The sequence below is a fragment of the Polypterus senegalus genome, chromosome 7, assembly GCF_016835505.1.
Source record: "Polypterus senegalus isolate Bchr_013 chromosome 7, ASM1683550v1, whole genome shotgun sequence".
Lineage (NCBI taxonomy): Eukaryota > Metazoa > Chordata > Cladistia > Polypteriformes > Polypteridae > Polypterus > Polypterus senegalus.
This window is the reverse complement of record NC_053160.1, coordinates 55,663,058-55,681,825: the sequence shown is the minus strand read 5'-3', so window position 1 is coordinate 55,681,825 and position 18,768 is coordinate 55,663,058. Positions and strand designations below refer to the sequence as shown.

Sequence of the window (18,768 nt, the reverse complement as noted above, 5' to 3'; positions counted from 1 at the left end):
GTATAAACTTTTATCTGTGTTTATTGATTTTTTTTCTTTGCATTTATGAAGAAAAATAATTTAATGATCATTAATGAAATTTGGAGATATTAAATGTGCTATGGCTAGATGTGTTCATTACAGAATTACAACCTTTTTATTTTCTTTGTCAGCTCTGCATGGCTTACAGTTGCAGTATTTTGAATAATATGTTTTTACTCTTCGGTGTTGTTATAAAAAGAGTTTTTTAATTACAACAAATATGACAACAGCAAGCCACTGAGCCTAACTTAGCTGCCCCCGCGACCCGATCTTGGATAAGCGGAAGAGGATGGATGAATGAGTACATGACCTTAGCAGAAACTCTAGAAGTTAGTAGCAAGAGAGTGAAATTATAATACAACATCCTAAATGACACATTGAATCTATTTCTTAACATATAGAGAGGCAAGAAAGTCTAGGCCATGCTCTGGGATATTGTATAATAAGCATTATTGACTCATTGATGATTTTTATGCAGGATTCTGAAGACCTGTCCTCTGATGAAGATGAAATGAAGATTGCAGAAATGCGTCCCCCTCTGATTGAAATTTCTATCAATCAGCCTAAGGTGGTGGCTTTAAGCAAAGACAAAAAAGGTTAGTAAGAAGTTTTTAAAGTCTTACAAACATACTTCAGTTTTCTAGGATCTGATTGTCATGTTGTTAATATTATTTTCAGCACAAGTGGACTTCATTTGGCTTTTTTGACATTGATCAACAAAAAAAAAAAACTCTTAACATCAAATTCATCTAGATTATTTGCAAACATAAAACACAAAATGAATCATATACTGACTTGAAGGGGTAAATACTTACAGTATTTCTTAGCATCTTTGTCAACACTTACAGTCTTTAGTCTGTCTGGATAGGTCTGTGTTAGTTTTGCACTTTTAGACACTGCAGCCTTTGCCAATTAATTTTTGCAGACAGCTCAAACTCTGTCAGGTTGCATGAGGATAATTAGTGAACAGCTTTTATTAAGTCCAGCCACAAATTCTCAATTGATCTGGACATTGATTTGGCTACACCAGGATATTAATATTGTTGTTTTAAGTCATTCCTGTGTAGCCTTGGCTTTATGTTTTGGGTTGTTGTGTTGCTGGAAAATAAATCTTCTTTTAAGGTGTAGGTTTCTTGTAGACTGAATGAGATTCTCCTCCAAGATTCCTGTATTTTGCTGCATTCATTTTATCTTCTACCTTCAAAAGCCTTGCAGGGTCTGCTGGAGAAAAGCATCCTCACAGCATGATATTGCCTTCACCTTGCTTCATGATAGAGATGATGTATGTTTATAATATACAGTCTTAGGCATGATGTTTAATATAATGGCCAAAAAGCGCAATTTTGCTTACATCAAACCATAGAACCTATTTCCAAAAGACCTCAGTGTCTCATGTACCTTCTGTCAAACTCAACAACAACAACATTTATTTATATAGCACATTTTCATACAAACAGTAGCTCCAAGTGCTTTACATAATAAAGAATAGAAAAATAAAAGACACAATAAGAAAACAAAATAAATCAACATTAATTAACATTGAATAAGAGTAAGGTTCAATGGCCAGGGGACAGAAAAACAAAAACTCCAGACGGCTGGAGAAAAAATAAAAGCTGTAGGGATTCCAGACCATGAGACCGCCCAGTCTCCTCTGGAAATTCTACCTAACATAAATGAAACAGTCCTCTTTGGATTTAGGGTTCTCACGGAAGGGCTTGATGAAGATGCTCACGTAGAGTTCTTCCTTTTAATCCATCCATCATTGTTGGAGCATCATGAAGCTTTGACTAGGTGGAGGTGGCGCAGGCCACCACCACAAAGAAACCGTAAAAAGAAACAGCAAAGAGAGTAGGGGTCAGTACGGACCCAAACTCTAGGTGTGTTTTTTAACAATGGGTTTCTGTGTCACTCTCCCATAACGCTGCAGCTAGGGAAGCACCCAGGCAACAGTTGTATGCACAGTCTTTCCAATCCAAGCTGTTGTAATTGGGTGACTCTCTTAGAATTATGTGAGGCTTCATGGTACTGTATCTTTCCTCAATAGTTGTCTTGTTGCACCAGTCACTCAGTTTTAATAGACAGCCTTTTTGGCATATAACAGCTGTGCTTTATTAATGATTGATGTAACTGTATTCCAGGGTACATTCAATATGTTGGATATTTCTTGTAACCATTCTCTGACTTGTGCTTTTCAGTCACTTTTACACTGTGTTTTTGGGAGTGTTCTTTTGTCTCCACTGATTCACTTCAAGTTGGACCTTCCAGATAAGGTGCATTTACTCTATACAACAATCAATTGAAAGCCCTTGACTGCATATAAGTGATCGCCGTTTAATTAATTTTGTGACTTCTAAAACCATGTTGCTGCACCAGTTATGATTTATGCAAAATATGTATGTTATGTTAAACAGAGTAAATATGTATGTGATTAACTATTTTGTGTTTTATCTTTGTAATTAATTTAGACCACTTACAAAGTTCTTTTTTCACTAACATTAAAGATTATTTTCTGATGATTAGTGTCACAAAAATCAAATTAAAAACAGTGGGATTCAATGTTGTATAAAGCTATCCAAGGGATGAAATGTTTTTTAGGCACTGTGCAGTAGTTCATGTAGAGGACACAAATTATTAAATATTTAAATACCATTACCAATTGTAGTCATAACCCTTTGCAGCTGAGACAGTATGTGCTGAATTGAAGAACTACTGTAAAGTAAATGTTTTCTGAACAAACTTCAGAGGATTTTAAAGTGGATAGGAAAAAACTTAGTGCCTTTAAAAAGAGTTTTTGAGATACCATTTTTATTTTGTTCCTGTACTTAAGGTAAATTATTATATACTAGAGATGCACAATATATCGGGAACTGTATTGTTATAGGCTGATGTTCATTAAAAATGACAACATCGAAATCGGTCAGATGTGTACATTTTAACCGATTCAGCCAACTGATATAATTCAGGCTTGTCAACACTGTTAGATCACTGAATAATTAAATGTTGTTGCAGACATTAAGCTACAGAAAACACGCATGTAAGCGCAGCCCCTTGTGCTCACAAAAAAAAAAGAAAAAAAACGGCAAGAGGTTTTCTAGTTTTGTTGACAGGAGCACTATGCACGTCGTTTATTCATTGGGCAGATATCTTTAGTAAAGCAGTATGTCAGCCATGTGGTAATATTTTTCTGTGCAAAAGGAAGATAACAGAGTTGCTATCTGTTCTACCTACAAAAATGAGATAATGCGAGGAAACTGCTGAATTAAATCTTTCAATACCACAAATTTAATTACCCATCTGAAGAACCACCATAACAAATTACACACGGAATTTCTAGCAGCTAATGCTACCAAAACAAAACTTAAATCAGACGCTGCCGGGCTCAATGGCAGTAGCATTATACAGCAAACCCTTCAAAACATAAAGACGTTTCCACAAGACAGTGCCAGAGCTAAAGGCATAATGATTGCACTTGATGACCAGCCCTTTTCCCTAGTTGAGGACGAAGGATTTTGTCGGTTACTACATCATTTTGAACCTTGCTACAATCTTCCAAGCCGGTGATACTTTGCAGATGTCTCACTGCCTGCATTATATGATGTGATTGCTACTCATATCCACAAGCTTTTAAAAATCAATGCCATCAGCATTAGCTTCACTATAGATATGTGGAGCTCAGAGGTCAGCCCCATGAGCACGTTGAGTCTAACGGCACACTGGATTGATGACAATTTTGAGTCAAAAAGAGTGGTGTTGCATGCTAAAGAGTTCTCTGGTTCTTATTCTGCAACTTTTATTGTACAAGCTTTTGATTCCATATTAGCGAAGTGGAACATTTCAAAAAGTAATGTGCACGATGTGCTTCATGACAACACTCGCAATTTGGCAAAACCTATGGAAGAAAGCAGCATTAAAAGTTTAAACTGCATGACTCACACTTTGCAGCTTGCTGTAAATGAAGGCATATTGAGCCAAAGAAGCATCTCCGACTGTTGCCATTGTGAGGCGAATAGTTACTCATTTTAAGCACTCACAGCTCGCTATTTCGCGGCTGAGAGAAATACAAACAGACTTTGGTATCCCAACAAGAATGCTTCAGCAGGATGTCCCTACTCGTTGGAACAGCACGTATTATATGCTGAAAAGTCTTGTTGATCAGAAGCGCACTCTTGCTGGGTATGGTGCTGAATATGAGCCTGCCTCTTTCACGGTGCATCAGTGGGGACTTGTGGAAAACATGATTACTCTACTCGAGTCATTTGAGCAACTTACTAAAGACATATAAGCGCGCATTTATCTACAATTGCGGACACAGGGGTGTGGAAATCAAATTTATTTCTACTTGTCCACGGACAAGTAAACTTAGAAAATCCACTTGTCCGCCAGTTAAATTCACTTGCCCATAAACAAATAACAAAAGTGAAAAATAGTTTATTTTTTATGATCTCTTTTATTGATACCAAAACTGCCTTCCATTTTAAAACGTATTTTAAAAAGTTCTTTCAGGAAGCAGTATTTTGCCACCTTGCTCTAGAACATTATATAAAAGATTCCCTTATTTTAACTAGCTAATAAACAATGCCTTCATTATAGCTACACTAGTTCTTTTTTCATATAATACATTATATATATTATATTATATTATAATATATTACAGTTACATAACAGAACACTGTCCTGATTCATTTTCTGCCATGTTCTTCAGCTTTTGTCTTGCAACATCTTCTCCCCCAAGAATCTTTACTATCTCAGACAGCATGGGCTGAATGCTGTTCATTTCTGCTTGAGCTGAACTGCATGGATCCTGGACTGATGGTCCTGCAGAAGTGGATGCTGATGACTTTTCAGTTTTTTTTTTTTATGAATGATGTGCCTGTTGCCAGGTGACAGCCAGAATTCCACAGCAGGTCGTGGGTCAAACTCTTCTAAAGAAGCAGTATTGAACAGCGTAGCATAACGCTCAACCTCCGAGCGTTCAGCTTTAGAAAACGCTTTTTCAATTGAACCAACTTTTTTCTTACTTTTAGACTCATGTCTCTATCTGACGTACTAAACCCCCAGTTCCTATCCTTTTTCTTTCTGTACATAACCAATCACCACACGATAAACGTATTTGTGAAATTAAAAGTAGTTATAAGTTTAGACCTCTGAATGGATGGCATAATTAAAGATGTATAACAATTTTTTTTTTTTTTTAAGTTCTGAAAACTCTGAGGTCTAGGTTTATAAATATTTTTAATTTCACATTTTTATCGTGTGGTGATTGGTTATATGGAGAAAGACAAAGGATAGGAACTGAGGGTTTAGTACGTGAGATAGACACAGCAAACATGCAATAAAGAAAGCCTGCTCAGAAAAACATCCATTGAATTCTGCATTCGTGTCTCCGACCTCCATCCAGATCAAGAACCCAACATTTACACAATATTTCAATTAAACCTGTGCGATACCCATTCAAATATCCAGTTTTTTTGGAATCTCGTCACACCTGCCATAAACTTCTCTACACTGAACGCAGACCTGAGGACCCCTTAATGCAAGAGAGCAGCACTACAGCCACGCCACCATGCCCCCCGCCACCCATGTCTAATACATGCTTTAATGCATTTCATCGTGACAAAGGTATCAAGTATTTATCTTAGTATTCTGAATGTTCATTGAGCAGGAATATCATGAAGTCAATGTGCGGCGATTCCTGCCAGCGCCTCTCACTGCAAGAGAAAGTCAGTTTAAGAAGCGCGCAGAGATTAACAGCTGGGTCGGGGAACACTTAATATAAAGCATTTAATGTGCTACATTAATTTATGATGGGGTTTGAGAAAATCTAGTAAATGAACCATTCATTTTAAGATGAAATTTAGTTTGCGACATTCTACTGATAAAATAAACTACGAGAATAAAGTGGAAATGTCGACTTTAATCTCGACATTTACAATTTATTTTGTCTTCACTGGGTCCGTATTTTTTTCACAGTGGCCTTAATACGCTCCCGTAGGTTTTTCAGGGCCTGTTGTACCAGTTTTAATCAAGCAATGATCCATTTCTCATCCGCGATGCTACTTGTTTCAGTTTCAGCAACACGCATATAGCGAGAACAACATGCATACCGCAGTGCATTATGGGTTACGCAGGTATCTCCTAATGACGTATTCGATATTCCGCAAGATGGTACATTTCCAAAGAAGTAAATATTACCGATGTTGTCGGTACATATAATAATCGCGTCTAAGTGAAGATTTTTATTGAAATTTCATAACATTTGGAAACCGTTAGAATCTTTTCTTCTTTATTTTTAATAAACCGACAGCGCAAAACCAACTTGTTTTGTATGAAAAATTCTCTAATCAAAAACGATCTATAGACAGCTCATCAGAATTGATGTCACGCAGTAAATTTCTTAACTGATCAATATATCACAACCTACGCGAAATCGCAAATTTCAGGAAAGATTAACTGCCTAACAAGCTTTATGTGGAGCAAAAATTGCATTGTATGTGAAATGACCGCATTTTTATGTAGAAAAAATGTATTTTATCAATAATATATAAAAGTTATCGATTATAATGAAAAATCATCAAATTACATCGTAATGTCGGCATGAAAAAAATGACCGCATCTCCAAGCATGTAAATAGTAGGGTAAAATACTTATGTAAGACCACAAGAGTGATTCCCCTATGAAAAATCAGCCGTCATTTTGTAAACAATATTGAATACCAATTTGAGACATGAAGAACATACCTAAATAGACTGTTTCCGCACGAAGTACCTACCCAAATGTTTAAAATTTGAAAGTAGTGGTAAAAATGTGCCCTGCACAGCACATATAATTCTTTTTTCTCCAGAAAATTGTCCACGGACAACTGAAACCAGAAAAACACGCTTGTCCGACGGTCAATTTACCCGTGTCGGACGAGTCGGGCGCTGGACTTCCGCATCCTTGGGACATGATTCCATCTGTTGAAGCGCTTACACGTCTGCTTAAAAAGTGTGGCAAGACAGATTTCGGAGTTCAAATGGCGAAAACCACCACAAGGCTGTCACAAAATGCTTCAGTAGTGCATTCTCCGAGCAACTATACTATCTATCTACTGTCCTTGATCCATGGTACAAAGATCAATTTTTTTTTTACCAAGATACCAAAAAACAAGCGCAAGAAGCACTTCAGAAATAACTGGTTGAGATGTCAGCTGGTGAAGGAGATGGTGAAAGCAACAGCGAACCACAAGAGAAAAAGATTTGCACTCGGAGAGATGTTGCTGCTTCATTGCTAGAGATGTATGCAGAAATTCTTGAAGAAAATTCGTAAACTACATTCGACTGCCGCCGAGGTAAAATTACAGGATTATAAAATTAACAATAATTATACTAATTTGGTGATTGATCAGACGTCCCGAATGGGGCGTGCGTGGGGGTGGGGGACACTCGGATTTAATTTTTTTTTTTTTAAACACAAACCATACACTGCAGCTTCCAAATATCCAATAAGTATCATCCTGCATTTACTGGAAACTCACAGTCAGCACTGCGAGGCGGCTTGGTCAGACTGTGTATAACTTAAGAGTGCAAGGCAAACTGCTCCGCAAACATAAGCTGAGAAGAAAGGGAACACATTAATGGCATCACCTCGCTTTTTTCGTCAGGTTTTTACAATTTATTTTTGTCAGCCTACAAAACTGTCATTGCAGCGGTGCAGTTTGGGAGTTTTTCCATTGTAGCTAGTCGAGTCGCTGTGGAAAATTAGTGGAGGAATTTGATTCAGTGGGCACTTAGCAAAAAGAAGGAACATGTTCGCCTGCGTGGTAGAATGCAGCTTCAAGTTTTGTACATTGTGAAAGATGCGTCTTCTGTGTCTAAACTGCAAAAGATTTTAAGGCAAGATTTATTCCAGTTTTAATGTAAGCATTACTTTAAGACAAAATCACCCTGAAATATACAGCAGTCTCTTAACATTTCAAGGCACATCTGCATTACAAGTATTTAATTTTGGAACAGCTTGTGTTGCTTCTCTTAAAAGTGCATCCGCATCACACTTTATACAGAATGCCCTTTATATGACCCAAATATTATACATCAAACTTTCAACATCACAAGTTTTTATTAATGGTGGTGGTTGGTACAGGTGGTTGTCCTGTTTTTCTTTACCACAAATCTGGTTAACCTAATAATTTCTTATTTTTTATTATAATATAGGTAAACGTTTGTAAACTCTTTTTCTTTTCTCAGCGAGCCCCCTATTTCCAGAAATAACTGTGCCCTCCAATATTGGAAAAGCAATGCAGCCCGTTTCCAACCTTGGCCAAGGCAGCGATCAAGTACCTATCGGCACCTTGTACCAGTGTAGACAGTGAACGCCTTTTTTCAGCTGTGTCAAATATAGTACATGAAAAGAGAAACAGGCTTGCTGGTGAAAAGGCAGAAATGCTTCTTATTAAGAAAAACCTACCATTTGTACTTTTAAAGAAGCCAGCTTAAGTTCAGGGTTACAGGCCTCATTGTACCCTTTGTGTTAGTTTTATTTAAAGTAATAGATGTCTGATTATAGCAGAAAGAATATGCGTTCATTTTTTTGTTAATATACCCAATGTCATGTTATGTAATGGCATGGTGTATTGATGTGCTTAGGTTACTCAGAATGTGTATGTTAAGCAGATTTTTGTATACGACCTGCAGTATTTTTTCTATAGAGATGAAGCCATATCTCGCTTTTTTTCCCCCGCATAAATTACTGGCTGCTTATGTAGCAAAGAAGAGCATAAAATTCAGCAAGTTAATAAAAAGTTAAACTCTGTTTCACATACTACTGTTGTGTCTTTGATAATGTATAGTATATTTTCAGCATATCTAAAACCTACCTGAAATACCTGAAGTAAATAAAAAAAAAAAAAATATATCGGTTATCGATATTGGCAACGATGGACAAAAACATATTGGTTATCGGCATGGTCCTGAAATTTCATATCAATGCATCACTATATAATACATATGGTCTCTACAGTGTAAATCATTTTTTAAATATTTTTGTAGGTTTCTAGTTGTACCCAGCCCACTAGGACCCTGAATTGGATTAAGTGTGTTTACACGTGTTATATTATGTTTTCTGGGAATTTTGAAAGGAAGAGTATACAATATATTCAAATTTTAAGACAAAAAATTTCAAAATAAGTTTCAAATAGCCTATACTGTTTTAAAAACACTGGGGTGTTATCCACTGATTTTTTTTTTTATTTAGTATTCATTAAATTAATGGTAGCTTTAAGCCTGCTAAGTTTGTCCTGAGTGTTTAGTTGCGTGTTTTTCCCGTTTTTTCACTTTTGACCGTACAAATTTATTATTATAGATTAAATGCTAGCATATCTTACCTTCTGCTTCACAACAATGCTGACTAGATCAAGAAGGACTCACAAACAGTTTTCCAGCCCAACAAAGAAATCCCCTCATGTGGAAGAAGGCGTGACTACTGAAGCTTTAAAATGTTGGTGCTTCTTGACAACTTTAGGTCCATTGTCACTCAGCAGCTGGTGGCTTTAAATGCCTCCATTTAGCAGAGATTTCTACAGAGTTAGGAAAACTATCCAAACGTACAGGTCATTACGAACCACAGGTTAAAAAGTTGGTAAACGCTCGACAAACTGGAGAATATGAAGAGGTCCAACAGTAATGAGCTTTTATTTAAAAAAATAAAGTATACAAGTTTTCTCATTCTGTAGAAAGGTGCAGTCACATCTACACTTCAATCAATGACTCTTCTCAGTCTGAAGCCACTAATCCTAAAGTTCTTGAACTATGTCAATAGACTGATTATTTTGAAAGAAGTCAGAAAAAAACCCAGTTTTTTCCACAATATCCACAGTGTTGTATTCCTCCTTGACTTGAGTGGCCTGACAGCTCAAGCAAGGGAGGTAATGTCTCCGTCATGTAAAAAGCTACAGAAACTGGGATTAATCCTTTCTTGTTGTATGCAGCTTGCAGTATGCTCATCCATGCAGATGGTTATGTTTGTTAAAACGTGCCAAAACAGGCTGTGGAAGCTATTGACAGTTACTGCTCTTTATCCCAGGATGCATTACATTGTTTGGGGGCTTTTCTCCCTAAACTTGTGTATAAGGTGTGTTATCACTTGATGGACAGTGACTTTACAGTTTAGTATACTCCAGTTGCATGTTCTGTTTGACATTGTTACAACTCCTTGAATGGTGTTTGGTCCTTGTCTTTCCAGGGAACATAAGTGATCTGTTTCACTCTCGTGCGATGGTTTCTCTTTTCTGCATGGGTTATATTTTTATTTTTACTGGCTACTTGTAGGCTTATTTATTTATGCAGACTAAGCAGTTTGGGTTAGTGGGAGGTGCTGGCTCTGGGGAAGGAATATGTTTGAATTGATGCTAAAATATATTAATGATTTTCTGTACTCTGTTTAAAAATTGGGATGTATTAGAATGTAAAGCTTTATCATCCTTGGAGCAAAGGTTAGCTTGGTGCACACAAAGAGTGAAATTATAAATGTCTCAGAATTAGGAAATTTGGATATGTTTGAAATAATTCTGACCAAAGGCATATAGAATTTTGTAAGTTAGCCACAGAATTTTGTACTAAATGCTATAATACGAAAAAAGCAAGTATAGAATTCTGCAAAGACTTTTGAAACAGATTTTGAACCCATTTTAAGTTATGATGAGAGACTGGAGTGAGCATGTGTTCAGAGTTACAAACATTAATTCAGATATAATAAATAAATGGAAATGGTTCTCTTTCAGCAAAGAAAGAGAATGGATATAGAAGCTGTTACTAAAGTGAAAAATGTTTTCTATCTGTGTAAAGTATAGAAAAGTAAGAAAAGAATAAAAAAAAATTGCAATAAGGTTTTTAACAGCAGAGAAAGACATGATCAAGTCATTGGTAGTAATGACAGAAATGGAGTTAATTCTTTTCAGCTGGGCTTTAGGAACAACATACTTTTAGAAATCTTCAGTTAAAAAGGACCCTTTCTAATGCTTAATTCTTCAAGGAAGGAAAAAAACAATGTTCTTGTATGACTGAGAAGAACTTTCAATCAGTTACTTTCATAATTTTCTTCCTTGCCGGGTCGAGTCCTCCACCATAATAGAATTTGTATCCTATTCTACATTATATTTTTAAAATGTACTGCTCCTTCTGAATCAAAATTTAACCTGAGAAGTATGGCACATCAGACCCACAACAGTGGGAGAAACAAATGGAGAAAAAAAAAAAACATTTAAACAAACATTGGAGGGATATGTTCACTTCTAGGGAGCAATAAGCTGTGTATGCATGCTGAGTGCTTAAAAGGGTGCCTGCATGAATGGTCCATTATTACACTAAAAGGCAGGCATTTAACAGGCACCAAGGGGCAGCTGACCCTCTCCTGAGTTAAAAGAGTGACACCAAGGACAACAGATGTTTCAATCTCTGACTACTAGAGGATAATAATACCAAATCAGAGCATACAGGAACATGCTTTTCCTCTGGCCAGGCCAAAGTTCCAGCACTTGAAGGGTAATTAAAGTCTCGGGGTGCAAGAAAACCAGGAAACACTGGAAGGAGTTGTATCCTGGTATCAGGGTATCCTTGGTGTAGAAATGGGGCCCAACCTATCAACCCATTTGTAGGAAGTGACACCGGTATAGGGTTTGAAGCTGCTTGTGATTGTGCGGATTAGCGTCACTCTCCCAAAACCATAATGGGAGCCTTTTGAACCTGCTTCCGTTCATAGTCATAGCTGAATATTAGGCCATGGCAAGTGAGGACACACACACAATGACTGCAATGGATAGGTGTTAAAGTGAAAGAGTTTTTAATCTATAAGTGCTTTTAAGAACAATTCAGAGATAAACAAAACAGTGCATCTCTACATATTAAATAAATAATTCCTGCTTCCAAAGTTAAGCAACTCTTAACTCGGACCTCATAAAGCCAGTGAAGCAATTAAGACACAACACACCCCCACTTGTGGGTGTGTCTAGTCTCGATCACTCTACCAACTACATACTGCTGGGTACAAACCCATACATCCACGGATATCAAGCCAGCCACTTATTTATTCCTTAATCCTAATGACAACTTGCTGCTTAGCCATGGACCCATTTTACCACACTTCCTCACAGCCACTGACATATGAAGTTAAGGTCCTGGTTGTCAAGCCCATTACTGATGGAAGAAAGAAGGCCAGAGATGAGTGTAAAAGTGGGCAAAGAAATACAAGCAAATGTTTAGTTCTTGTACTCCTCTACTTTAAAATAGACAAAAAAGCAAGCCACTCCACCTATTAGACATAATTAAAGTCTGTCGTTCTTGTTTATATGTATTAATCTTGGTGTTTGTTTTTTTTCTTTACATTTGCACTGTGATGTTTGTGGTGTAATTATTATTATTAGTATTGTACACTAACACAATGTGATTGTTAAGTGACAACATGTAATCCCAGTAATATCTCTTAATAATCCTTACAAATGATTATCATGAGATGTATTTGACCTAATCAGAAAATAATGCATCTATTTTTTTTTTATATCTAGATGACTCCAAAGATGTGGATTCCCTATTGGAGGACACAGCTGTTAATAGCAACCAAAACAACAGCAATTGTTCTTCACCGTCTCGCATGTCAGACTCTGTTTCCCTTACTACAGACAGCAGCCAAGACATATCGCTCAGCACTCCAGAGAAGGAAACAAAAGTTATGATTATCAACAAAATAAGGTAAAATATTTATTAAGCATGTAACCAAATTTTCCAGTGGTCTATTAAAGGACAGACACATTAATATAACAAATGAAACTTTCATGAGCAATTTATATATGTTTGTTTTAAAAGGAAAATATGTAAATTGTATGTTTGGACATGATTTTTTTTTTTTTATAATTGAGCAAGTTTCTTTTAGCAGGATTTTTTTTTCAATGTAAAATATGTCTGTCATCTTCTGCCCCCAATGCTAGCATTAGTAGTGATGTTACAGGAAATTAATAGGGAATCTGTTTACAGAGTTTTGATCCTTCTCTGGACAACAGCCTTGCTGTGTAATATTTGCATAGTGTTAGACATGCAATATATGCTACACAGCTTATAGTGCATTCACTGTCATGAGATACAAGTACCCAGCATGATACTTTTGTAGATTTATAAAACAGGCTAGGCGCATACATACATAATCAGATTTAAGCATGTATCCGTCCACTTTCTGAGCCTTTACCAAAGGTATAACACAGCAGTATAATCTTGAATAGACACCTGTCCATCACTGGTTGTATTCATACTGTTTTTTTTCCCCATTACCTTTTCATTTATTTAAATTGAATTGATTCTTTGTGTCTAAACATTGCCATTTTCAAGATAATTATCTGAAAGCAAATGAGTGTAAAGTAAAGTAAGAAGCACATAATTATGTGGCTGCTTTAATATAAAATTTGCAAAGAAACACAGGCCTAGAGTTTAATTCAAAGTCATTAGGGCTATATAAATGATATGGCAAAAATGACTATTCCCAGGAAATTTGTACTAGTACTTTGGTAATCGAATAATAGAAATTAAAATTCAGCTTTTAGTTTCAGTAATCAAATTGGAGTCACGGGTTTCGTATTAAAATGTCAGCTTGTTAAATTAAAAAAAGTAATTGTAGATATCAAAATGAGAATTCACACGAGACATCAAATGTTAAAACATTTTTCCAGAAAATTTGTATAGTCACTGGCATCTCAAGTTGAAAGGTCAGTCAAGATCAGTTTGAAATTTTTTGTCACTCATATGCTGTTGGAAAATACATTATTTTTATCTCTAGTTTGCATTCAATATGGAATTGTAGATTCCTGCAATGTTTTGTTAGTCAAATATACTTTGCAGAAATCTCAAATTCATATTTTTTTCTCATCAAAAATTATTATATTTTGAATATCTAAAATATAATTTTGACTCCAGAATATAGTTATCACAGGTAAGCTTTGAATGGTAGAAAGTCTTGCCATTTGGGGTTGTTACTTATCCTCAAAGGATGGCAGAAGTAGTTAAAGTACAAGTATCAAAAGAGGAGAAAAGCATTAAGGATGTAATCCCCTTTTGTGAAAAATATTACCTTTGTGTGCTTTAGAACAAATCTCTTAAATCAAGATTTCATTGGTGTTTGGTTAATGAAACCCATGATTGAACATTATTGTAAATAACTTGTCCAGCAATATAAAATGAGCGTAAACCTATAATACTGCAACATTGGGATTAATGTTCTTCCCAATGTTTCGTGTTGTTAGTGAATGTGTTTAGCATACTTGGCGGTTTAATTTTGCTCTGCAGGTTGCAGATACAGATCGAATCCCGTTATAGCGAATACCGAAGTAGCAAAATTTTCAGAATAATGAATACTTTTTGCGGACCTGGACAAACGTTCATACAACAACATGTTAAGCAAATTTCATTTTAACCAAAGCTAAATTCAGATTAACCAAAGTTTTTTTGACCAACAGTGGCCACCAAAGGTGATAATGTGATGCAAAAAATACTTAATGCCACGCCTATACTTTCCACACAGTCCCTTAGGAACCTTGAAACAGGCTGTCTCAAAGAAAGAGATGGTCTGTTGCGAAATATTTGGCCTCAGGCAGTCTCAGTAAGAGAGTAGGCACAACATCATATAGATATAGCCGAATTTAGATTCATCATAAAACCTAGCCTCTGCATGGGTAGTTTTGTCATGTGTGCAGATACTGTACTTTTTGAGTTTCGTAGCACTTCTCAAAGTTTTCTTTGAGATGAACAAAAAAAGAAAAGTGAGAAAGGTGTCAGTTTACGATGAAATAGAAAATAACAATCCTAGAAAAAATGAATTCCGGAATGAAGAAAAATGACATGGCAAAAACTTTCAGATTTCTGCCTTCATCTTCATTTAACATATCATTTATCATTCTGTATTTTCATACCTGTATTTCTATTATAAAGAAGTTAATATTTAACATATTATTTTCATTCTGTATTCATACCTGTATTTCTATTAAAAAATGTTACATCTAACATCTCGTTTTCCAATAAAATATTTTTTGCTGTTTAAGAAGTGCTGGTTTTTTTACACCAGTGACATCAAGCTTGGGTCACAGATTTGCTCGATAGACAAGAAGGGGGAGTCCAGGTTTTCAAGGAAAGTACAGGCACTTGTTACTGTATAGAGATGGCAGATACAGCCTTAAGACTTCATTCAAAATAGGAGCTGTTAGGAGTTGCAACAAGGGCAATTGTCCTGCTTTAGCTACCATCTTCAAATTAAAAGAACACCAGCGGCTCAGCATTACCACTCTGGCAGACACAGTCTGGAGAAGAGAGATCAGGAAAGTGCAAGGGAAAGCATTTCAGACCTTGATGTTAAATTTTCTAAACATTATGTAACAAGCACATTACTCATTAAGCCTGTTTGTGCAGAAAACAATCAATTCACTGTTTACTAGATGCAGCAGAGCAGGTATGAAGCTGTCTTTCTTCCGCATCCATTAGAGATGGTGACCCCGGTCACAATAGTATGTATATTTTCCCCATATTCATTATTACGAAATTTCCATTATAATGAACTATTTTTATGGTCACATCAATTTTGTTACAACGGAATACCACCTATATTATGTGTTCTTGCTTTATTGCAGGTTTTATATTTGTCTCCGTCATTAAATTTTTATTATTTATTAACACACCACGGATATAATGTACCGTAGATCCCGGAATATAAGCCGACTCGGTATATTAGCCGACCCCCTTCTCTACCTACTAAATTACATGTATTTGCCGATGACCGGTATTTAAGCCAACCCCCTTCTCCAAGCAAAATTTTCTAAATTTCCTTAAAAGTGTCTCTTCAGGTATATTTATCATGTTTATCGGCGAGAATCTGAGACTGCCCGCATTTTTGATGGAAACCAGGAAGTGATTTGCGGAGAAGTTTGGTAAAATGAAACCTTTGTGTTGAAACTATATACGCAAATACGGTACATCGGCGGGTGGATTTCCGGAGACTCGTTATAAATTTGATTAACTTAAATACGCAATACAGTGGACCCTTCACTTAAGAACTTAATTCGTTCGCAAAGGCTAACCCATAATGCGTTCCGAACCTCCCACTGCAACACTTACTTAACCTTTTCATAATAAAAAAGGGTTGTATAATGTGCAGAATTTATCAAAACACCAATAATTTTTCTAATGTACTAACCAAAAACTTATAAAAAGTACCTAGCCTAACAGAAGTAGGCTAGATTAAGCTAGGAGCATGGCGGTGCGCATGGTCGCAGCGGCTCTGGGCTCTCCTTTTCAGTGCACTTTTTTGTTGTTTTTGTATTTTTTTTTTTTTTTGCTTGTTTGTGCACGATCAGTTCGGCGAACATCTGCTACACCCGTCAGAACCTTATAGACATCGGTGTCCAGAGCCAGACATCTGTTTCGAGTGTTTTTCATCACACGCACAACATCCCAGACAACCTAGTGAGACCAATGGGCTCTCCGTGGATTGTTGTAGGGTCTAGGAGACGACGCAGATGGAGGAGGGAAAGAAAGCAGAAGTGGGGCCGTAGATCCGGCGTTATGCTAAGGCTAAAAAAAAAACAACCATACAAGCCCTATACAGAACTTTTTTTTTGCAACTTCTTTGCATCTTTTCGCACCATTTGTTTATATGTTTATTTACTTGTTGTGTCCTACACATATGTCTGCACTGAAGGAGCTGCTTTTAATCTCATTGTACATGTGTTTAGTGACAATGAAAGGCATTCTATTCTAGAAACAACAATTTCATACTGTACTCGCCATTTAATTTGACATCTTTGGGCTGCAGGAAGGGAGGAGAAGAATGAAACGGAAGGTAGTTATTGTTTAGAAGGAGCCTCCTTATGCAAATCTTTTCTTTGTAAAATTGTCGAGATGGTGGATTTCGACATGCTGTACATATTAGCGAGATCAGTCACACGAACAGCACTCTCATATTTCCACACAATTTCCATCTTCGTTTCGATTGTGATCGCTTTCTTTACCTTCTCTTCCTTCCTTAGCAATTATGTGTCTTGCTTGCATGGTCTTAGTGAATTATATATATATATAGGTAAATCACTGCAATGACCGAAATTACATCCACAAACACATGTATCTGGGCTCCGACTGACGCTTACTAACGCTCTCGGTTGTTTGTTTACAATCGCGCAAGCGGATACATGTGACCGCATTCGGGTCGTAACACAAGATGTTGGTCGTAAATCAAAACAAAAATTTTTATTTTAAACTTCCCGATAATTTGTTATAAATTTTATTAATTAAATCAACAACTAAAACACTTTTTTGAATAAATTCTTTATTTAATTTAAAGTACCGGCATGCAAAGTTACTTCTTCACCTGAAAGATGGCGCTGTAGTTTCATCATTAATTACTTCTGTATTCGTCGGCAAAACCGGCATTGCGCTGGAAATCTTGAATCTGAAACGATACTCGTTGTATAAGCCGACCACCAAACTCCAAGCCAAAAATCTAGGATGAAATTCTCGGCTTATATTCCGGAATCTACAGTACCAGGAATTCAGTTTTCAGCTCTCCTTAAACATGAAGAATAGGAATATATTTTCTTTGGTATTTTCTTGGTTTTGGCCAAAACACTTTTAAAATGTTGCCATATTTGTTTTTTCTTAATTTAAGCACTTTTAAGTTTGAATTTGTTTCCTATTCACCTTATTTCTCACAAAATTATACTATGTTGTGTTTTGTCCTTAAAGTCCTATTATCTTAAACACAAAACTCTTTGGCAGATTATTTTGTGTGTCTTTGTCTCTATGAAGAAAAGCTTTAATTTTCGTGCAAAACTTACCCTTAACAAACAGCTTTCAGTCATTGTCTTTGTGCTCTCATTAAAGGTCTCATTTTAAAGTAACTGCTTGGATTCACTGTCTGCTTCATAATCTTGAACGTTTCAGTCATGTCTCCTCTTAGTCTCAGTTTGCTGAAAGTGAAAGTTCAACTTCTTTAACCTTTCTTCATAGTTCTTAACTCATAGTCCTGGAATCATCATAATTTTCTGAAACTTTTTTTTTTAATGCTGCTATTTTTTCAGATGCATGCACATTAAACGATAAAAGCATTTCTTGTCATCATTGTGCCCATATCTGTAGAAAGGAGGAGTGACACAGCCTCTGGCAGTTACTGATGCTTGCTAGTGTAGCTCTTCTGAGCCATTTGCTTTTACCATTCTTTTCCTGGTGCTTTTTCTAGCCAAGTTCATCTAATTATCTAACAAAATTAACAAGTAGCTATTTACCAGGTACTGATGTAGTCCTCGATAAGACACATACGGAAGTGATCAGCCCAGTAAAGAAAGCTTTGCATACTCAGTCTCTATCTGGAGATAACTACACTATGACCGTGCTCTATGGCTGAATTGTTTTCTTATTGCCTACAGGGAGTAGTTCATCAGTTTTGATATACCCTGATGAGTTTGGATTTATTATCTCCAGGCGTCAAACAATATCCACTGCCTTCTCTGTATCATTCATGCTGCACCAACTCTATCTTGTCTTGCAGCTTTCCTTTTACTCCATGCAGAGAATTCCTTTGACTGGATGAACTGGGCCTTTTTGGGTCATGTATTGGGGGAAATTGGATTTGGAGTTTGTTATGAATATGGTTAAAATCTCTTCACTCTTCTCCTCCTTCCTCTCTGCTCACAAACTCTAATATTTCAAATCTTTTCTCTTATTTAAAATTGCCAAACAATGTTGTCCCCTTTCC

The 18,768-nt window shown here is 36.3% G+C and overlaps 1 protein-coding gene across 4 annotated transcripts in view; it reads left to right on the top strand.

Moving 5' to 3' along the window:
* The window catches only part of erbin (erbb2 interacting protein), a 313,904-nt gene that overhangs the window by 262,222 nt on the left and 32,914 nt on the right, over positions 1 to 18,768 (top strand). For all 4 annotated transcript variants that reach the window (XM_039758666.1, XM_039758665.1, XM_039758667.1 and 1 more), the window contains 2 exons: positions 500 to 617; positions 12,554 to 12,737. In XM_039758666.1, coding sequence (XP_039614600.1) covers positions 500 to 617; positions 12,554 to 12,737 — 302 coding nt within the window. The remainder of the gene's footprint in view (positions 1 to 499; positions 618 to 12,553; positions 12,738 to 18,768) is intronic.